The 22840-nt window shown below is 40.6% G+C and overlaps 1 protein-coding gene across 2 annotated transcripts in view; it reads left to right on the plus strand.

The window, feature by feature from the left end:
- The first annotated feature begins 202 nt into the window (after positions 1 to 202).
- Positions 203 to 22840, plus strand: part of shprh (SNF2 histone linker PHD RING helicase) — a 40874-nt gene continuing 18236 nt past the window's right edge. Inside the window, exons 1-17 of one of the 2 annotated variants that reach the window (XM_061743942.1) lie at positions 203 to 341; positions 2474 to 3049; positions 4590 to 4719; positions 4801 to 5016; positions 6864 to 6942; positions 8041 to 8191; positions 9252 to 9354; positions 9440 to 9711; positions 11569 to 12144; positions 13421 to 13672; positions 13760 to 13838; positions 15152 to 15315; positions 15397 to 15653; positions 17843 to 17964; positions 20761 to 20849; positions 20946 to 21038; positions 21118 to 21225. In XM_061743942.1, the coding sequence (XP_061599926.1) occupies positions 2483 to 3049; positions 4590 to 4719; positions 4801 to 5016; positions 6864 to 6942; positions 8041 to 8191; positions 9252 to 9354; positions 9440 to 9711; positions 11569 to 12144; positions 13421 to 13672; positions 13760 to 13838; positions 15152 to 15315; positions 15397 to 15653; positions 17843 to 17964; positions 20761 to 20849; positions 20946 to 21038; positions 21118 to 21225 (3258 nt within the window). In that variant the 5' untranslated portion in view covers positions 203 to 341; positions 2474 to 2482. Of the gene's footprint in view, positions 342 to 2473; positions 3050 to 4589; positions 4720 to 4797; positions 5017 to 6863; positions 6943 to 8040; positions 8192 to 9251; positions 9355 to 9439; positions 9712 to 11568; positions 12145 to 13420; positions 13673 to 13759; positions 13839 to 15151; positions 15316 to 15396; positions 15654 to 17842; positions 17965 to 20760; positions 20850 to 20945; positions 21039 to 21117; positions 21226 to 22840 lie in introns of both variants that reach the window. The other variant, XM_061743941.1, reaches the window with a different exon arrangement.

The raw sequence follows: 22840 nt of genomic DNA on the forward strand, positions 1-22840 counted from the left end.
GTAACGTAAATACACCCATAATAATATACATATATATATATTTTTAATATATTATATATATATTTTACCATGCAATATTACTAATAACTATGTATATTACATTTTAAAAAGTGAGAGGTAACTTTATATATAACACGAAAAAAAAAGTTTCCTCTTTAGATAACGCGCTGTTTCCGGTTACGTCATTTCCGCTATTTAAAAATGGAAGACGTCAACATTGTTCTCGGCCGCTGAACTGTTATTCCTTTGTTTTATTTGGCATTTTAGTTGTTTATGGTTTGTTTTTGAAGACTTGGTTCGTCATGGTACGACTGCAGATATAAGCAGCAGAGGCTCAGAAAGTAAATATGCTCCTCTCTTTCGTAAATGTATAATTATACAATGAAATGCGCAGCGTTGTCTCAGTTATTTAACGTGTCTTTCTTGGTTTTAACTCAAACTAAATGATTAAAGCAACGTTTTAAAGTGCATGTAATAACCGTTGTTTGTAAGGTAATTACAGGCAGATATGGCAGACTTGTTTATTCCGTTTTACGTAACCGTCAGCAGTGTTTAATAGGGGTTTAAAACATTTAATGGGATTTTGTTATTTGATGTTAATTGATGCAGAATCAGTGGCGTCATGAAAAATGTACTAATAAGAAGAAAGCAGTGATTTGTTCAGTATTGAAATATAAAAACTGAGATTTGGTGTTTAAAAAAGAAAAACTGTGTTTTACTGAACATTTAACATGAATTAAAATGTATTTAAATCAAAAAGGCATCCAGTTAAAGTCTCTGTTTACCAGGAAAATTGGTGAATAACGGGGCGATGCCCTCTGAACAGACATAAAAACAACATATATATCATATATTCATGTTTGTGAATTACTGTTTTTTTCAACATCTTTTGATCAATTGTTCCATATCTGACCTACTGTGTTGTAGTTTGGGGGAAATGCCTGTAAAACATTTATTCAGTCAATTTTCATTCTGCAAAAAAGAGCCATAAGGATAATCAGTAGAAAACGATATAGAGATCCAACAAATCCATTATTCCTTCAGTTACAATTGTTGAAATTTCATGAATTAGTAGACTATAGTATTCTGCAAATTATGTTTAAAGCTCATAAAAAAACTTTACCAATCAACATTCAGAAAAGATTTGAAAAAAGAGAAAGCAAGTATAACCAATAGTATAGTAAAAAAACAAGATTCAGGACTAAATTGATGGAACGTTGTGTTTCTGTGAAAGGAATCAGTTTATGGAACAATCTGAATAAAGAAACCAAAGAATCCAAATCAAACATTACATTCAAAAGAACAATTAAAGCCTGTATGTTAAGGAAATATAACGAAAAATGTTGAATTTGATTGACATACCCTAAGGCGGTGGTAATTTTATTTTAATTTTATTTTAATTTTATTTTATTTTAGGTTATTTTATTCACTTAGTTGTTTTTTTATTATTATTATTTTTAATTTATGTTATTTGTGAAAGGGGCAGATCAGATAAGATTCTTCTTGTTTCTGCTCCCTTTTCATTCATAAGTTAGGAACATTTGTATTTGTGTTTGTATTGAATTGTTTTGTTTTTTGAATGAAATAAAGAATAAAATGAAATGAAATCTCTGCAGTTTAAATAATATATAAGACAGAACAAGTAACAACTATTAAAAATGACTTGTCTATAGAAAGCACATGTATCAAACTTTTCCTTTGAACAGGTTTTTATATTGTTAATTTTGTTATACCCTAGAATGAAGCGATGCCCTCTGAAAGAAAGCTTTATTTTTAAATAATCAGAACAGACAAAATATATTTATATATACAGGACTGTCTCAAAAAATTAGAATATTGTGATTTTCTGTAATGCAATTACAAAAACAAAAATGTCCTACATTCTGGATTCATTACAAATCAACTGAAATATTGCAAGCCTTTTATTATTTTAATATTGCTGATCATGGTTTACAGCTTAAGAAAACTCAAATATCCTATCTAAAAAAATTAGAATATTCTGGGAATCTTAATCTTAAACTGTAAGCCATAATCAGCAATATTAAAATAATAAAAGGGTTGCAATATTTCAGTTGATTTGTAATGAATCCAGAATGTAGGACATTTTTGTTTTTTTTAATTGCATTACAGAAAATAAAGAACTTTATCACAATATTCTAATTTTCTGAGACAGTCCTGTATGTCACATATTCTTTATGTGTGTGAATTACTGTTTAACATATTTTGATCTCTGCAGAGTTTAAATAAAATAACACATAAAAAGTAACAACTATTAAAAATGAGTATCAAACTTTTCTTTTAAACAGGTTTTTATATTGTTGTTAATTTTGTTATAGGCTAAGAAGGACGTTTTTGATTCTACTTTTTGCAACAAAATTCAATATTTAGTTTGTTGCTGAGAGAGTAATAAATGCATTCAGGTTTGAGTTATTTTCCTTGTATTAATGTCTCAAAATGTGTTTGTTTTTTTAAGATTTTCACCATGAGTAGCCGAAGGAAGAGGGCCCCTCCTGTGAGGGTGGACGAAGATGCCAAGAAGAAGCTGGAGTGGAACATGGTGGACGACCGCAGGGACGAGGGGACCCAGGAAGACGCCGAGACTCCGTCCTGCTCCGCGCTCTCGGCAGACCGTCCTCCCTCTCCTCTCATCCCCGAGGCCGTCGGCACGCGCGGCCTCCGGTCTTCAGAAGAGCTTCCCAGCACGTCCTCGGACGGCCCCTGTGCCTCCGCCTCCCTGGCGCTCTCCGTGCTGCCGGCCTGGAAGCTGACGGGCCACGTCTGGAAATGCCTCATCTGGGAGTTTGCAGTCCGGCCGGCTTGGCTCCCGCCCGGTTACGAGCGGAGAGACTTCACCCTCCACAGGGTGGGCGAGCAGCTCTGCCTGACCTACGGCAGCTGCGACGAGGGCTCCGACCTCCAGCCGGGGCCCGAGGAGGAGAGTTGCACGGCCGAGTGCAGTCTCAGCAGGATCCCGCTGGAGGATCTGGACTGGCTGCAGAAGAGGAGGGTGGTGCAGCTCTGCCACCAGACCAAAGAGCAGGCAGTCAAGGTAAGGATGTAGCTCCCATTTAATACAGGGGTCTCAGCTGGTTAATGGTAAGGGAAAGATTACTTTATTCGTTATTAATATTTATAAGAAATGTTTCCATATCCAAAACCCTGCAAGTTCTACACAGAAAACTATGTTACAGTTCAGAAAATCATAGCTATAGCAAGAGACGCTGCCAGAGGTCATTTTTCACTGGCAAAAACAAAAACAAACTACAGGACTGTCTCAGAAAATTAGAATATTGTGATTATTATTCTTTATTTTCTGTAATGCAATTTAAAAAAAAAACAAACATGTCATACATTCTGGATTCATTACAAATCAACTGAAATATTTCAAGCCTTTTATTATTTTAATATTGCTGATTATGGCTTACAGTTTAAGATTAAGAATCCCAGAATATTTTAATTTTTTGAGATAGGATATTTGAGTTTTCTTAAGCTGTAAGCCATGATCAGCAATATTAAAATAATAAAAGGCTTGCAATATTTCAGTTGAGTTGTAATGAATCCAGAATGTATGACATTTTTGTTTTTGTAATTGCATGAACTTTATCACAATATTCTAATTTTCTGAGACAGTCCTGTAGTAAGAGAACGGTGATCTACAGAGCTATGTATGAATGGAACTTACTTCCCAAACACTTTGAGCGAACTACTAGCATAAAATAATTAAAATGATTAGTAAAGAAACATCTCTTAAATAAATACATATAAAACTTCTTTAATTATTATTAAATGGCTATTGGTTTACTAAAAATGGTCATGGGTTCAAGTTACGATAAGTGATTATAACTTAAACGCATTGTCGATGAATATACATGGTTTGAATTGGTTGATGCTATTTAAAGAAGATTTTGTATTGTAATGCATTACATCTAAATGTTTCGGAATGACTGTAACCTTAAAGTGAGTGTCAAAAGGAGCACTGGTCTTATTTGACAGAAATCTAGAATATACTTTGTAGTAGAATTTTCTTCTTTTTTTTTTTACTTTTTTCTTTTCTATGTTTCTTTTCTTTTTCTTTACTACCTCTTTAGGTTTGCTATTATGTGTCAGACCCCAGGAAGAATAGCTGCAGTTTTGCTGCAGCTAATGGGTATCCAAATAAAACTATAAACTATAAACCCTGGTCCTCGAGGGAAGCACCTATCCAACATGTTTTAGATGCTACCCTGCTTTCAGCACATCGCGATACAAGGAGCTGTGTCATCAACAGAGATGTACAGACCTTGATGACGAGCATTAATTAGAATCAGGTGTGTTAATGCAGGGAAACATCTAAAACATGCCGGATCGGTGCTCTCGAGGACCAGGGTGGGTGACCCCTGGATTAAATTATAAATGTGTAATTGACGTCTAATAACAAACATGCTTGTACAGTCAACTTGTAAAAGATGGAGAGAGAGCACATCCCTCTGATATACTGATCTAATTTAAACAATGGAAGTATGTTGAGTTTTATTCCCTTGGTGCTATATAAACAACTTTAACAGAAATCAGAAATCAGGTCTCATCAAAGCTCTGACTCTGATCGGCAGGTGGGGATTTATCTCCTGGAAACGGGGCTGGGAAAGCCGGAGTTCCTCAGCGAGGGATACTCCCGGCTGAAGAAAGCCAATCAGCTGATGCAGAAATTAATGGAATATTTCTACGATTTCATCATTCCAGGTAGGCGTCTCTCTAACTAACCGGCATCGCCGGCCGTCAGCCCAGTTGTTGACAGGGATGGTTTTGATTTTGGTGCAGAAGTTGTAGACCACGAGGAGGAGGAATGTGACACGGACTTGGAGAGGCAGAACGTGGAGGAGCTGTACGACTACGTCCGGCATCAGCACCAGAGAGAGAGCCAGGAGTCGCCGTACGACGTCCAGCACAAAGCTCTGATCCCGGTGCTGAGGCCGTACCAGAGCCAGGCCGTCAACTGGATGCTGAGGAGGGAGAAGTACAGGAACGCCTCGCCAAAAGGTACGACAGCGAGTCTTCACTCTTCTGAGGAAACAGAAATCAAGACACGATCAAAGCAGAGCCTCGAATCGTAAAGATTATTCAGTATTTTGAATGAATGAATGAATGAATGAATGAAGTTTATTCAGTCATGACTAGGGATGGGCGGTATGGACTAAAAAATGTATCACAATAATTTCTGGCATTTATCCTGATAACGATAAAAATGACGATAAAGAAAAATATCAATTCAACTCCACCTTTTTAACTATAAATCTATCACCACATTCAGTCTTTGGAGCCAAATCACTGCTGTAAAATAATACTAAATACTAAACTACACCAATTAAATTTAATTGATAAAAAACAATTAAATGAGTTACACCTGTACTGCAAAACTGGAATGACTCAGATCCTCCATGTTTGTTACACAAACACGTATCAACGGGAATTTATCATTCTTTCTTTCGTTCGTTCGTTCGTTCGTTCGTTCGTTCGTTCGTTCGTTCTTTCGTTCGTTCGTTCGTTCGTTCGTTCGTTCGTTCGTTCGTTCGTTCGTTCGTTCGTTCGTTCGTTCGTTCGTTCGTTCGTTCGTTCGTTCGTTCGTTCGTTCGTTCGTTCGTTCTTTCTTTCTTTCTTTCTTTCTTTCTTTCTTTCTTTCTTTCTTTCTTTCTTTCTTTCTTTCTTTCTTTCTTTCTTTCTTTCTTTCTTTCTTTCTGGCTCATTTCCTTCCTTCCTTCCTTCCTTCCTTCCTTCCTTCCTTCCTTCTTTCCTTCCTTCCTTCCTTCCTTCCTTCCTTCCTTCCTTCCTTCCTTCCTTCCTTCCTTCCTTCCTTCCTTCCTTCTCGTACTTTGTGCGTGGATTTAACACAGAAACATAAATCAGATTTACACAAAAACGTCATCAACGGGAATTTATCGTTTTTACCACGAGATGACAAATTCTTACCATGGGGAATTTTTTGGACGGTTTATCGTGAACGGTAAAATATCACCCATTCCTAGTCATGACAACACAAAACAACACCAAAAAACTTGTGGAGAGCATTAACATTTCACACAAAATCAATAATCATGTGTTGAACAATGACTGAAAAGGCTGAAGCAAACTGCTTATAAAAGCCTATCCTATATTACCAACTTTCTTTTTTTGGCTACCAACCTCCAGAAAACCAAAAAGAGAACAGAAAAGCAAAGAAACAACAAAAGGCAAAGAAACAACAGAAAGCAAAGAAACATTAACAGATAGTCAATTGCACTTATAAGCTTCAAAAATAGCTTTACAAACCATTTTCTTAAAAACCAAAAGAGAATGACATGTTTTTAAATGTATGTTGGCCTCATTCCAGAATTTAACTCCAGTAATGGAGACACATCTCCTTTTCATACCTTTTTTAGCTTTTTGTTCAGTGAAATTACAGACACCTCTAAGATTATACAGTCTCCTGAATTGAAAAAAACCTCTGTATTGAGTCGGGGAGCATTTTTGATTTTGCTCTGAACATGATTTGCATGATTTTATAATAAAACAAATCATAAAATGTAATAACATGAGAATTTAAAAAAGGTGGCTCTGCGTGAGCGTAGTAATCAGCCTTATTGATGATACGTATGGCTCGTTTTTGAAGTTTTATTATTGAATTTAAGGTGGTTTTAAAGGTGGATCCCCACAATTCCACACAGTAAGATAAATGGGGAAGAATCAATGAGTGGTAAATCAAATGCAAGGCCTTGGAATTCAGTACATTTCTGGATTTATACAGGATTGCAAGTGATTTTGAAATTTTCCCTTTAATGTATTCAATGTGTTGTTTCCATGTTAACTTTTGGTCGATGACAACCCCAACCCCATTTCCTGTTTCTTTGCAGAGCAATCGCTTCATTTCCTTTGGCGGGAGTTGGTCACTTTGTGTGGCAAGAAGTTGTTTTACAACCCGTTCACTGGCTGGTAAGAGCTCTGCATCTTAAAGCCAGTTCGTGGAGCAAATCCGCTTCTGACCACGGGGGACTTTTACAGACCCGCGGGGTTCCCACGGCAACCGCCGACAGTCCTAGTGAGGGCGAACGCTCCGGCACGTCTCGTACCACCACTCCGTGCCCGGAGGCGGCCTCCGTCACTCCTTACGCCAGAGCAGCGGCCAACATGTTAACTTTCTCATGGCACGCTGCCCCCATGTGGTCAGAAGTGGTATTGCGACATAGAATGGCTATAAATTCTTCATTTTTAAAGATCTTTTCCAAAGGTTACAGATCAATAAAGTTGACTTACATCTGTGTAAGTCCAAAGTTAATTACCCTTACTCACTGTAAACAAGCATCACTTTTTCTTCATGCTGTCTGCAGAAAGACAAATTAATCGCTCTGTGATCTACGGAAAAGTATTAGGGCTAAGCAGGAGAAAAAATATTTGAGAGGGGAAGATTTTTTTTTATTTTGCACTTCGAGAAAAAAATTGAAATGTCGAGAAAAAAGTCGAAATATCGAGATTAATGTTGAAATACAATTTCGAGAAGAAAGTCGATATGTCGAGAGTCATGTAGAAATACAATTTCAAGAATATAGTCAAAATGTCGCCTTTTTTCTGTATTTCAACTTTATTCACGAAATTTTGACTTTTTTCTCAACATTTCGACTTTTTGAAAACAAAATCTTCCTCCTCTAAAATATTATTTTTATTTTTCTCCTGCCTGGCAAAATTTCGCCTTTTTTCTCAACATTTCAACTTTTTTCTCGACATTTCGACTTTTTTCTCGACGTTTTGACTTTTTTCTTGAAATTGTACTTCAACATTAATCTCAACATTTTGACCTTTTTCTCGACATTTCGACTTTTTTTTCTCTCAACATTTAGACTTTTTTCTCGAAACTGTACTTCAACACTAATCTCAACATTTTGACTTTTTTCTCAACATTTCGACTTTTTTCTCGAAGTGCATAATGAAAAATAAATCTTCCTCTAAAATATTATTTTTATTTTTCTCCTGCATGGCCCTAATACTCTTCCGTTGTAATCTGCTTTTGCTCATCTGTTGATGTTTGTTTTCCAGCCTGATCCGGGAGTTTCCGCTCGCCGGCGTGGAGTGGCCCGGGGGGATCCTGGCCGATGAGATGGGGCTCGGAAAGACGGTAGAAGTGCTGGCGCTCATCCTGTTTCACACCCGGCAGGACGTGGAGCAGGAGGCCCTCACGCTGCCCGTGGTGAGGACCGGCGCGCCGCTTAAATCAGTCTACAGTAATCCCTTGTTTTTCGCGGGGGTTACGTTCCAAAAAGAACCCGTGATAAGTGAAATCCGCGAAGTAGTAACCTTTATTTTGTTTATAATTTTTATACAGGGCTTCAAATTGCGGAGATCAGCACCGCCCCACTGCGACCCGAGTAAAATGATTATTAATAAAAATACAATAAGTACAGTAGGAAAAATTGTGACTAGCGCATATTTCACTGCTCTTCTGACTGCAGCTCCATCCTGACTCGCTTTGTAGCGTCTTTTTCTTCTAAAGCCCGCAGTGCAGGTGTGTTTTTTCGAGAGAAGAACATAATTCAGGGTTGTTGTTGTCGCTCTTTTTTTCTTCATTTACAGGACTGTATCAGAAAATTAGAATATTGTGATTTTCTGTAATGCAATTAAAAAAACAAAAATGTCATACATTCTGGATTCATTACAAATCAGCTGAAATATTGCAAGCCTTTTATTATTTTAATATTGCTGATTATGGCTTACAGCTTAAGAAAACTCAAATATCCTATCTCAAAAAATTAGAATATTCTGGGAATCTTAATCTTAAACTGTAAACCATAATCAGCAATATTAAAATAATAAAAGGCTTGCAATATTTCAGCTGATTTGTAATGAATCCAGAATGTATGACATTTTAGTTTTTTTAAATTGCATTACAGAAAATAAAGAACTTTATCACAATATTAAAATTTTCTGAGACAGTGCTGTAAACCGACATGCAACCACGGATTATATCTGAGATTGTAATGAACGATTCATCAAAGGGTCCCGTTCTTGAGCTGCTGCTGAAGCTCATTGGTCGTTCTCAGCATTGTTGCTAAGCAACCAACGTTATTGACACAGGAAGTGAAGAAGCGGGGAGACTATTTAGCCAATCAGAATGCAGAAAACGATGCACAATGTAAATCCGTGAATCAGCGAGACGTGAAAGGTGAACCGCGTTATAGCGAGGGATTACTGTACTTTCTGTATTGAAGCAGATTCAAATATATAATCGGCTTCGTCTCTTGTTCTTACAGGGAAAATCTGTGAATTATTTTGTTCCTCCTCCTCCGCTGGAAAGGGAGAAGACTGTACGTCGCAAGCCCAAAGCTCCGGCGAAGCTCAAGCTGTCCTGCCCAAGTACGCCACCCAGAGTCTCGCAGGCCGTCCTCCTCCCCGACTCGGGTCAAACACGCGTTTAACGCCATCTCTTTGTTCTCCGCAGCCATCCGCGTCATGCTCATCACCGCCATAAAGGAGATGCGATCCGGCAAAGGAGCCTCGATCAACGCCGTGCTCGCCTACGTCCAGGACACTTACGGCTACGACATAAGGAACGCAGGGTCGAAGACCCGCAACCACATCAAGAAGACGCTGGCCAAGCTGGTCCGGGAGGGCATGGTGGAGCAGATCAAAGGTCGCGGCCTGGGCGGCTCCTTCAAGCTGGGGAAGAAGTTCAAGAGAAACGAGAAACTCTCCGCTGTAACCGCCAAGTTTGTGAGGATGAGACGCTTATATATATATATTTTTAAATTTTTTTATTTATTTTTTTATTGAGATCAATAGCCAAAGTAACAATGGTACATACATCTTCATAACTATTTCGAAGAAAAAAAAACAATAGAAAGATCACTACATTCAGTGACCGTAGTGTACCAAGTATCACTAAAAGAAAATCACAAGTCAAAGATTTTTTTCCCTTTTTTTTTTTTTAACCCCTCCAACATAGAAACATAAAAATAAAATAAAAATAAATGGATTTAAAATTATAGCAGGATAAGAATTAATTACGCAAAAAAAGAATAGAAAATAAATAAATTAAAATAAAATAAAAAATGAATAAATAAATGAAAAAAAAAAAGAAAACAGCTCACTAAACTATTACTCTAAACACCATAATGCAAATACACACCCACACATAAATAAAATTGCAAAAAGGAAAGAAAAAGTATATGAAAACACCTGAATGAGTGCCAAGCACTAACAGGCACCTCTAAGTGAGTAACACTTTTAAGTTTGAAACATGGGATATGAAATATTGCCATCTTTGATAGAACCTTTCAGTACTTCAGTACTTTTTTTTTTTTTTTACTTTATTTAGCACAAAGAATGTACAGATCAAGGCAGGGTGAAAAAGGTATAAAAAGGTATTAAATTAGGAAATAATTGTTCATCAGCAACAATGGTGAAGATAACAGATTCACACAAGAAACAAAAACAAACAAAAACAAAAAGCACAAGGACAGCAAGGTACAATTAAAGCTGCAAGCAGCGATGAACGGGCCCTCGCACCGTTGTGCACGTTCAGGCTGCAGTGGAAGCTTGTATGACTTGATGTAGATTCTTCAGGCCTGGACATTTAGTGGATGAAACCACCCACGACTCTTTATATCAAACCATTCAAAAGTTATGGCAGAAAGTAGGAACTATCAGATATCGACCAATCGGAAGAAGGGGGGGCGCGCTTTTTGGCATCTATCGTCGCTACGGTAACGCTTTTGACTGAGAAAAGTGAGAAATGCGCATCGTCGCAGGATGGAGACGCACATTTTGATGTATAACACACCTGGGTGCACGTTATGGTTCGGGCGAAGAAGCGGCCGAAGAAATGGCATGAATTGCGCCAAAATTATACGATTACCGGTAATTCAAAATGGCCGACTTCCTGTTCAGTTTCGGCCATGGCGCCGAGAGACTTTTCTTTAAGTTGTGACATGATACAGGTGTGTACCGATTATCGTGCATGTACGTCAAACCGTATTGTGGGGCTTGAGGCACAATGTTTTCTAGGGGGCACTGTTGAGCCATTAGGCCACGCCCATTAATGCAAACCATTAAATATCACATTTTTCGCCAGGACTGGCTTGGTGCAAAATTTGGTGATTTTGGGGCACGTTTAGGGGGAAAAAAGGCCCTCATTTCGTCGGGAAAAAAAAGGAAAATTCCTACAGATCCTTCGCACTGTCAGTGCTCGGGCCCTAATAAAATCAAAAGAGCAAGGACTGAGTTATGGAAGAGTGCAGTTTCTTGGCAACCCTATTCATATTATCAATCTTTTTCATAGATTTAAGGTAGTTGGTAAAAAAATGTATTTGTTTTGAGTCTCAAATATTTTTTTGCATTCAAACACTTTTTTTCTTTGATTGAAATATTTTTTTTTGATTGAAGTGAAATTTCTTTTAATTGAAAATATATTTTTTGATTGAATCAATCTTTTTTTTATTGAATAATTAAGAAACAAATCTACCTCCATACACTTTTAAGGAGGGCAACAAAGGAGAGAACGCTTACATTTCTTGCTGCAGGTATTTTGTCCCGTCGTTTGAGTTTTGATCGGTGTGTTTTCGTTGTCAGAGCAAGCGCAGGAGGACGATTAAGCGCCGAGCCAAGGAGAAGGCCGAAGCGGCGCTGCAGAACTCCCTCTCCGAAGATCCTCTGGATCTGAGCCCTCCGTCCGAGTGTTCGTCTGCCGAGGAAACCAAGGGATGGGATGAAGGTCTGAACGAGACGGCCGATCCAGCGGATATCTCCCGGGATAAAAGCGAGCCAGACACGCCCAGGAGAAGAAACGAAGAACCGGTCTCGGCGCTGGAGTCGAAGGAGGAGGCGGAGGTCAAACCCCCCACCAGAGCCTCCGTGGTGCCGTTCAACACCCCCGACTACCGCTTCGAGTGCATCTGCGGGGAGCTGGGCCTGGTGGACTACAAGGCCCGGGTGCAGTGCATGAACTGCCAGCTGTGGCAGCACGCCGACTGTGTGAACTACAAGGAGGAGAGTGTGAGCACCACGCCCTTCTACTGCCCACACTGCCTGGTGGCCATGAAGCCGGTGGCCACCGGGGCCACGCTCATCATCTCCCCCAGCTCCATCTGCCACCAGTGGGTGCAGGAGATCAACCACCACATCAGGTCGTCCTCGCTGCGGGTGCTGGTGAGAAATATGTATTTATCACTTCATCCATCCATCCATCCATTTATCCATCCAGGAGGTTTTTGTAGTGAAATGAGGAGGAATCATAGAGATAACTTCTCATTTCAACTAACTGGATCAGCCGTTCCACATCATGACTGTTTCCTACAGCGCTTTCAACCGGCTTTCAACGCAACCGACAGGAAGAAAATAGAAGCAGGACGTCCGACAAATGTTCAGCTCAAAACAGCGAGGCGCGCTGCGTCGCGTCGCGCTGCGTCGCGTCGCGCTGCGTCGCTCACGGACAGTTTGGACAATCCAATAGAAAATAAAGCAATGGAATTGATTTTGTCGCTGACGCTCACTTGCGTCGCATGCAGTTAGGACACGGTGTAACAGCCTGTCCTAACTGCACGCGAGCGTCCGACTGTCGCGTCGCACTGCGTGGCATCGGACGCTCTCTGTCCACACTGAACGCGTTATCGGCCGTAGGCTACGCCTACTCCTGAATTTCCTCCTAAAAGAGTAAAGGGACAAGTAAAAGATGGTGATTACTTGTAATTTTCCTACGTTTGTACTTTCTAAACAGAAAACAAGTTTGATATTCGGTGGAATAAGTGGGGAAAAAACCGAACGGTGACGCAATCCAACAGCGAACAGCGTGGAGTGACCGGCGTGTTAAATGCAGCAAACATGTCAGCATGTCAGATCATTACTGGGATGTGGGAAAAAGAAGAAGACACGAGAAATCCTGCAGGATCCGGCACAAATTAAGCCCTAATAAGATTAAGATAAGATTCTTATTATATCTTATTTTATCAGAACCTTCCAGCTCCCTGGCGATCTCCCTCCAGCAGCTGCCACTTTATTGAGGTTCTTGTATTGAAATGACTGTTTCCTACAGCGCTTTCAACTTTTTTTTTCAACTTTCAACCGGCTTTCAAAGCGAGCGACAGGAAGAAAATAGAAGCAGGGCCTGCGACAAAAGTCCAGCTCAAAACGTTGCGCCGCATCGCTCGCAACCAGTGTAGACAGTGCAATAAAAAATAAAGCAATGGAACTGTTTTTGACGCTGACGCTCGCTCGCGTCGCATGCAGTGTGGACACGGTGTAACTGCTGGCGATGCGAACCAAACTCCGTCTCCCATCATCCGAGACTGAACAGCCCTGAGCAGAGGACCCCGAACCCCGTACTCACTGAGCGCTCCTCTACAGATTGGCATGAGGGACACGTTATCCTCATGCTTCACTTTCTGAAAGCCACGTGACGATAAAAACCTCTCCCTCCGTGTCGCAGGTCTACCAGGGCGTGAAGAAGCACGGCTTCATCCAGCCCCGCATGCTGGCGGAGCAGGACGTGGTCATCACCACCTACGACGTGCTGCGCTCCGAGCTCAACTACGTCGACATCCCGCACAGCAACAGCCGGGACGGCCGCCGCTTCCGCAACCAGAAGCGCTACATGGCCGTGCCCAGCCCGCTGGTGGCCGTGGAGTGGTGGCGCATCTGCCTGGACGAGGCCCAGATGGTGGAGTGTCCCACTGCCAAGGTGAAGAACCAGAACCCTCATCTCTGCCTTTATGTTGGTTTGTTGATTGCTTTTTTTTATGAAAAGATTGGTTTTCTCCCACCACAGGCTGCAGAAATGGCCCTGCGTCTTGCGTCCGTCAACCGCTGGTGCGTCAGTGGCACCCCGGTCCAAAGAGGGCTGGAAGGTGAGAAGGAAAAACCTCAAGAAAATCTGTCTTATCTCTTTTCCACCAAACCGGTTCCAGGCCGATTCTGGTTCTGGTTCTGGTTCTGGGCCAGTGCTGAGTTTGGAACCAGGTTTTCTGTTTCCACTGACAAAGAACTGGCTCCGGGCCAGAAGAACCGGTTCCAAAGTAGCACCAACTCTTTGCTGGTCTATACTAGGGATGGACAAAAAAATGTATCACAATAATTTCTGGCATTTATCCTGATAACGATAAAAAAATACCAATTCAACTCCACCTTTTTAAATATAAATCTATCACCACATTCAGTCTTTGGAGCCAAAACACTGCTCTAAAAGATACTAAATGCTACTAAACTATACCAATTATTACACCACTCTGGTGGAGACCTCAGCAGCAGCTGTTATATATAATAATATGTTATATATAATAATATATAATGTAAAATATATAATAAATTACTTATATTGCCATCCTTTGCACTAACTGTTTTTTTGCAGACTCTGCATATAGTAGATGTTTGCTCCTCGTCACTCTTTTTAAATCCAAACCAGTTCCAGAGCTGGAGCCTCGTTTAACAACGAGCTCCTCACTCTCAGATCCGCCTTCCGCCATGTTTGTTAAGCCTGATTTATGGTTCTGTGTTAAATCGACGCAGAGCCTACGGCGTAGGTTACGCGGCGAAGCACACCGTACGTTGCACGTCACCGCGTAACCTACGCCGTAGGCTCTGCGTCGATATAACGCAGAACCATAAATCAGGCTTTACACAAAAACACATTAACGGGAATGTATCGTTTTTACCAAAAGATGACAAATTCTTACCGTGGGGAATTTTTATGACGGTACATCAGGAACGGTAAAATATCACCCATTCCTAGTCTAGAGGAAAGAACTGCTTACGTAAGCGGAGGGGAGTTATTAAGACCAACAGCAAGACTGGGAGACGGAGACATTTTCAAATAAGAATGAATCTGGATGCAGCAAAGCATCATGGGAGGAGGAGGAGACAACCTGTCTTTTAGAGATGTGTCCACGGAGGAGCTACGTGGACCAAGTCCTGTTAGAGCAAATACCTGGTTGTTGCTGCAACTTTCACGCAAACGCAGCGACGTAACTGACGTTTGCAGCAACGTAACCGATGTAGCTCCCCTTAGCACCGAGCTGTGGAAAAACAAACCGGTTCTCAGCTGGTTCGCAAGTTGAACGAGTTGTGAACCAGAACCAGCACTGGAACCGGTTTGGTGGAAAAGGGATCTGAGATCTGAGATCCGGCCTGGATCTAGAAACCCTGACCCGATGTTGTCCCCTAGATCTGTACGGCCTCGTGCTCTTCCTCGGCGTGGACCCGTACTGGGTCAAACACTGGTGGGAACGCCTGCTGTACCGCCCGTACCGCCGAGGGAACTCGGAACCTCTGTACGCCGTGATCGCTCAGATATTATGGCGGTCGGCTAAAAAAGACGTCATCGATCAGGTAATTTATCAGGAAAGGTGTTTGCTCTCTCTTTTCTTTTTTTTACCATCTCTTTGGCTCATCCCTTCATTCTTCCCTCAGATTCAGATCCCCGCCCAGACGGAGGAGGTGCACTGGCTGCACTTTTCCCCCGTGGAAGGACACTTCTACCACCGCCAGCACGAGGTCTGCTCCCAGGACGCTCTGGTGAAACTCAGGAAGATCTCCGACTGGAGCCTGAAGCTGGGCAGCCTGGACCGCCGCACCGTCAACACCATCCTGTACCCGCTGCTGCGGCTGCGGCAGGCCTGCTGCCACCCGCAGGCCGTCAGGGGCGAGTTCCTGCCGCTGCAGAAGAGGTAAACACGGAAGAGTACGGAAGAGGATTAGGGCCATGCAGGAGAAAAAATATTTCAGAGCCATTGTGCACTCAATTGTTTATTGTGCACTTCGAGAAAAAAGTTGAAATGTCGAGAAAAGAGTTGAAATCTCGAGATTAATGTTGAAGTACAATTTCAAGAATAAAGTCGAAATTATGCCTTTTTTTCTCAATATTTCAACTTTTTTCTCGACATTTTGACTTTTCTCTCGACGTTTCGACTTTTTTCTTGAAATTGTACTTCAACATTAATCTCGACATTTCGACTTTTTTCTCGACATTTCGACTTTTTGACTTTTTTCTCCAAATTGTACTTCAACCTTAATCTCAACATTTTGAATTTTTCTCAACATTTAGACTTTTTTCTCGAAACTACTTCAACACTAATCTCGACATTTCAACTTTTTTCTCAACATTTCAACTATTTTCTCGACATTTCGATTTTTTTCTCGACTTTTCGACTTTTTTCTCAAAATTGTACTTCAACATTAATCTCGACATTTCGACTTTTTTCTCGACATTTCGACTTTTTGACTTTTTTCTCGAAACTGTACTTCAACATTAATCTCAACATTTCGACTTTTTTCTCAACATTTCGACTTTTTTCTCGACATTTAAACTTTTTTCTCGACATTTCGACTTTTTTCTCAACATTTCGACTTTTTTTTCTCAACATTTCGATTTTTTTCTCGCCATTTCGACTTTTTTCTCAACATTTCGACTTTTTTCTCGACTTTTCGACTTTTTTCTCAAAATTGTACTTCAACATTAATCTCAACATTTCGACTTTTTTCTCGACTTTTCGACTTTTTTCTCAAAATTGTACTTCAACATTAATCTCGACATTTCGACTTTTTTCTCAACATTTCGACTTTTTTCTCGACATTTAAACTTTTTTCTCGACATTTCGACTTTTTTCTCAACATTTCGACTTTTTTTTCTCAACATTTCGACTTTTTTTTCTCGCCATTTCGACTTTTTTCTCAACATTTCGACTTTTTTCTCGACTTTTCGACTTTTTTCTCAAAATTGTACTTCAACATTAATCTCGACATTTCGACTTTTTTCTCAACATTTCGACTTTTTTCTCGACATTTAAACTTTTTTCTCGACATTTCGACTTTTTTCTCAACATTTCGATTTTTTTCTCGACTTTTTTACTTTTTTCTCGAAATTGTACTTCAACATTAATCTCGACATTTCGACTTTTTTCTCAACATTTCGACTTTTTTTTCTCAACATTTCGATTTTTTTCTTTACGTTTCGACTTTTTTCTCGAAATTGTACTTCAACATTAATCTCGACATTTCGACTTTTTTCTCGACATTTCGACTTTTTGACTTTTTTCTCCAAATTGTACTTCAACCTTAATCTCGACATTTTGAATTTTTCTCGACATTTCAACTTTTTTCTCAACATTTAGACTTTTTTCTCGAAACTACTTCAACACTAATCTCGACATTTCAACTTTTTTCTCAACATTTCAACTATTTTCTCGACATTTCGATTTTTTTCTCGACTTTTCGACTTTTTTCTTGAAATTGTACCTTAACATTAATCTCGACATTTCGACTTTTTTCTCGACATTTCGACTTTTTGACTTTTTTCTCGAAATTGTACTTCAACATTAATCTCAACATTTCGACTTTTTTCTCGACATTTCGACTTTTTTCTCAAAATTGTACTTCAACATTATCCTCAACATTTCGACTTTTTTTTCTCAACATTTCTACTTTTTTCTCAACATTTCGACTTTTTTTCGACTTTTTGACTTTTTTCTCGAAATTGTACTTCATCATTAATCTCGACATTTCGACTTTTTTCTCAACATTTCGACTTTTTTTTCTCAACATTTCGATTTTTTTCTTGACATTTCGACTTTATTCTCGACATTTTGAATTTTTTCTCAAAGTGCATAATGAAAAAAAAATCTTCCTCCTCTAAAATATTATTTTTATTTTTCACCTGCCTGGGCCTAATACTCTTCCGTAGTTTTGGGATCCCCGACCGGTTAATTAACGAGACTAAACCGAGCAACAACAGAGAGGTAATAGATGCGAGAAGGCTTCTCGTCAGTGATGCAGTTGTGTTGGTTTAAAGCCGGGCCGGTCTGAGTCGGGTGAAGTGGACGGGTTTGTGAGCGGCTCTTTCTCTCTCCTCCACTCGCAGCACCATGACGATGGAGGAGCTGCTCAAGTCCCTGCAGAAGAAATGTCGAGTGGAGTGTGAAGAAGCTCACAGACAATTGGTGTGCGCTCTCAACGGTCTGGCCGGCATCCACATCATCAGAGGTATAAGACCCCGTATCCCAACCCGCAACCCCTCTCTCCTACTTTCCCATGGGAATCAGTTCACACTAAAACAAACACCAGCTATGATCTCATCTCTGTCTCTCAACTATGGAGAGACGTGGACTCAGACGAAAGTTCAGATGAGCCAGTTTTCCACCAGTCCTTAACCCTTGTGCTGTCTTTGGGTCAAGGGAGGTGAAGGGAAAAAAAAGAAGGAAGAGAGAAAAGATGGAGGGAAGGAAGGGAGAGAAGATGGAAGGGAGGAAAGAAGGAAGGAAGTAGGAAGGAGAGTAAGGAAGGGAGGAAAGATTGAAGGGAGGGAGAAAATAAGGAAAGAAGGAAGGAAAAGCAAAGAAGGTAATAAAGGAACGAATGACGAAAGGGGTTAGGAAGAAAAAGGAGTAAAGGAGGGTAAAAAAGAGGAAAGGAAGAAGGAAGGAGAGAGCAGGAGGAAAGAAGGATAGAAGGATTGGGTCATTTTGACCCAAAGACAGTACAAGGGTTAAATGCACCATGTACAGATGAATCTGTGAGGCTTCTTGGAGAAAAGAGTCTCAAAACCATTTGTGCGTATTTAATGATTTCTGTGTTTAAGAGGCTTTGAATTTGTAATTATCGTTTTGTCCGTAACTTCGACAAATCACAAATCTCTACATTTTTTGAGTCGATTTTTGAGTCGAGGTCCCCCGTATAGAAACGTGGGATTAGCTCTGAATGTGGCGGTCGAACCTAAACGAATCGCTCCTTTGTTCATGGAGGCGGTTGAAGTTGAAATGTCGAGATTAATGTTGAAATACGATTTCAAGAATAAAGTTGAAATTTCGCCTTTTTTCTCAACATTTCAACTTTTTTCTCAACGTTTCGACTTTTTTCTTGAAATTGTACTTCAGCATTATTCTCAACATTTCGACTTTTTTTTTTCTCAACATTTAGGGCCCGATTTACTAAGATCCTAAATAAAGAGTACTAAATTGCGTGTGCACTGAAAAAGTTTGCGCGTGCTGTTGTTGCGTGGTTTGCGGGTGATCAACTAAGATTGCGTGTGCAATTGATAACAGGTGCAAACAGCAGTATTTAAATGAGGTGTTGCGTGTCTTAAGGTTTGCGAGCGCAGATCTGCGCCATGGAGAGTCTGGATGGAAAGCACAGTCACAAGTCACAAGTCACAAGCGCAAAATGAAATTGAACGAGTTGGAGTTAGAGATATTAGTGGAAGAGGCAAATAAATACATTCATGAACTACAGCAAATACATTTAAACATTACCAAAAGAAACGCAATATCGGAGAAAACCTGCGATAGAATAAATGCAGTTGGTAAGACAAAAAACAGAAAAACGTCTGGTTTTTCATATTTCAATTTTAGGCACAGATCAAAAATACGAAATAGAAAAACGGGCCACAGGACTGAATTTGATTATTTAATTGGTCGGGTTTGCGTGACCCGGCGGTGCTCGGCATCGAGGAGAAAAAGACAATCAGACACAGAGCTGGAGAGCGCTTTGATTCATCTATTTATGAGTTAAGTTTTTATTCAGATGTCCACAGTATATTGCAAATATTATATATTATATAGCAAACACTGACAGTAAATGTGTGACAGACGGGACCATTTTATGGCAAGAAGAGAAGAGAAGTGTTCAGAACAGCACAGAGCGCACACTAAAGGCTGATTTATGGTTCCGCGTCACACCAACGCAGAACCGACGGCGTAGGGTACGCGGCGACGCACGCCGCACCGCGACCCTACGCCGTCGGCTACGCCGTCGATTTAACGCAGAACCATAATTCAGGCGAAGCTGCAGTCTGTCTGCGCTGATACTGACACAGCGGGTCGGAGCGGATTTGGTCATGATGTTTAACCTGTGTTTTGTGATTAATAAGCACGGGTTTTAATTAAATATAATTTACGAAGGATGATTTCACGTTCAATAAGATAAATAATCAATAAAATACAGTTTTGCAGAAAGGCTTGGCCTGCTTGTGGGCGAGTGGAGGGGGGCACAATAAGAGAAGGTGGCAAGATATAAGGCGGAGAACTAAAGAAAAAGTGGCCTTTAATAAAACTTGTGCAACCGTTTTTAAAATAGCATGCAGCAGAATAAAGACTCTCTCTCTGCGTATTCTTTGATTTTGGATGTCGCCTCCTTGCCACAATAACAGCAGCAGCAGATTAGCACCTTCCTTTCGAACGTATTAAATACAGACGCAATCACAATACGCGCAATTACTTTCAGGCTTGGTAAATCTCATTGCGCCTGGTAAATGGAGCAATTTGCATCTTCCCCTCCCAGTATTTAGGATTTCTGCGCGGGTACGCCCCATATTGATTATTCATCAGGGCAAAAGTACTAACTGAATTGCGTGTGCAATTTTGCGCATTTCAGAGACGCAGTCGTCTTTGCACGCTGTTAGTAGATCAGCTGGCACTTTGGTTTGCGGGTGCTGTCAAGTTTGCACACGTTTTAACACACGCAAACCTTTAGTAAATCGGGCCCTTAGACTCTTTTCTCGAAACTTCTTGGAGAAAAGAGTCTCAAAATCATTTGTGCGTATTTAATGATTTGTGTGTTTAAGAGGCTTTTTGAATTTGTAATTATCGTTTTATCCGTAACTTCGACCACAAATCTGATAATACATTTTTTGACTGGATTTTCTCTCCACACTCGACACCTTTTGTGTGGATCAGTTGTGTTTGTCTCGTTGCCGTGCCGAGGTCCCCCCGTATAGAAACGTGGGATTAGCTCTGAATGTGGCGGTCAAACCTAAACGAGTCTCTCTTTGTCCGCCGCCGGCAGGTGAGTTCGTGGAGGCGGTGGAGATGTACCGAGAAGTGCTGCGGTCGTCCGAGGAGCACAAAGACCGGCTGAAAACGGACTCGTTACAGGTGAAGGGCCTCCTCGTCCATCCCCTCCTCCACATCTGCTCCTGATCAATGTCTGATCGTATCACTGTCTTTTATTTAATCGTTGTGGGGAAACAGAGGCTTCATGCAACACACAACTTGATGGAACTGCTCAGTGCAAAGCACCGTGGGATTCCCCCGACCCTCAGAGACGACCGACTAAGTGAAGAGGTGTTTTTTATCACGTCACTTTCTTATTTGATGTTATTTTGAAGCCGTTGTAGTTTACTGATGCTTCATTGGTCTGCAGGCGGAGCATCTGCGGCAGCACTACATGACCAAGTACGACTCCGAGGTGGCGGACGCCCATCAGGCCCTGCAGCCGGTGCTGCAGAACATCAAGGAGCTGAAGCGGAAAGTGAGGACTCCTTTGCTTTTGGATGAATTGTGCGCTGTTTAGTAGCATTTCCAAAGGAAAAGCTTTGGTTTGCACTAAAGTTGCTTTCGTCAATGAAAAATTATGACTAAATATCGTCGTCAACGAACCTTTATCACCTGAAGAAAACGAGACGAGACGCAAAGAAAAATAATGGTCATGTGACAATAAAGATAATTAAATATATATTGCAATATCGTAGACAAATAAAAACGAGACTAAAATGGAGATTACAAAAAAAAACTGCTAAAATGTGTCTTCATTTTTGTTGACCAAAACGAGAAGAAATGTTCTAACAAATTATCCATTTTATACAAATTATCCATTCAATTATCTCCATGTTTTCAGTAGTTTCTCTGGTTTAATGTCCATGTTTTCAGTAGATTCTCTGGTTTAATGTCCATGTTTTCAGTAGTTTCTCTGGTTTAATGTCCATGTTTTCAGTAGTTTCTCTGGTTTAATGTCCATGTTTTCAGTAGTTTCTCTGGTTTAATGTCCATGTTTTCAGTAGTTTCTCTGGTTTAATGTCCATGTTTTCAGTAGTTTCTCTGGTTTAATGTCCATGTTTTCAGTAGTTTCCTCTGGTTTAATGTCCATGTTTTCAGTAGTTTCTCTGGTTTAATGTCCATGTTTTCAGTAGTTTCTCTGGTTTAATGTCCATGTTTTCAGTAGTTTCTCTGGTTTAGTTCTGGGTGACGTTAGTCCTCAATCCCAGTCGCTGCAGCAGGAATCAGATCCAGAAGATGCAGCTGCAGAGTTAGAGGCTGATGCCGTTAACGTCAGTTAAAAACAAAGTTACAGAGAGAAACGCGGGGATCTGCTCTGGGGCTGGAGAAGAAGAAGAAGATCCATCTTTGGATCCACTTTCCTACATAGACGTGGAAAAGAAAACCCAATGTCAAATTAGAGTCTCAAATAAAAATCTGGAATATCTAGAATGAATGTATTCTTGAGTCTATAAGGTAACCATTTTAAGATAAATAAATAAAAGGCTTTCGTGGTTGTAGCTGTGGGTTGTAGCCTGCTGCCAAGCCGACTTTGTTTTGGAAGTACGGATAGTATTTCTGGAGACGCACATTTTGATGTATAACACACCTGGGTGCACGTTACGGTTTGGGCTGAATTAGCTGCCGAAGGAATGGCATAAATTGCGCCAAAATTACACGATTAATTGAAAATGGCCGACTTCCTGTTGGGTTTCGGCCATGTCGCCAAGAGACTTTTCTTTAAGTTGTGACATGATACAGGTGTGTACCGATTTTCGTGCATGTACGTCAAACCGTATTGTGGGGCTTGAGGCGCAAAGTTTTCTAGGGGGCGCTGTTGAGCCATTTTGCCACGCCCATTAATGCAAACCATTAAATATCAAATTTATCGCCAGGTCTGGCTTGCGTGCAAAATTTGGTGCCTTTTGGGGAACTATCAAATATGGACCAATCAGATGAAGGGGAGGCGCGCTTTTTGGCGTCTAGCGTCACCATGGTAACACTTTTGAAAGAGAAAAGTAATGCGCGTAGTCGCAGGATGGAGACGCACATTTTGATGTATAACACACCTGGGTGCACGTTACGGTTCGGGCCGTATTAATTGTCGAAGG

This window comes from Cololabis saira, chromosome 16 (genome assembly GCF_033807715.1).
Source record: "Cololabis saira isolate AMF1-May2022 chromosome 16, fColSai1.1, whole genome shotgun sequence".
NCBI lineage: Eukaryota > Metazoa > Chordata > Actinopteri > Beloniformes > Belonidae > Cololabis > Cololabis saira.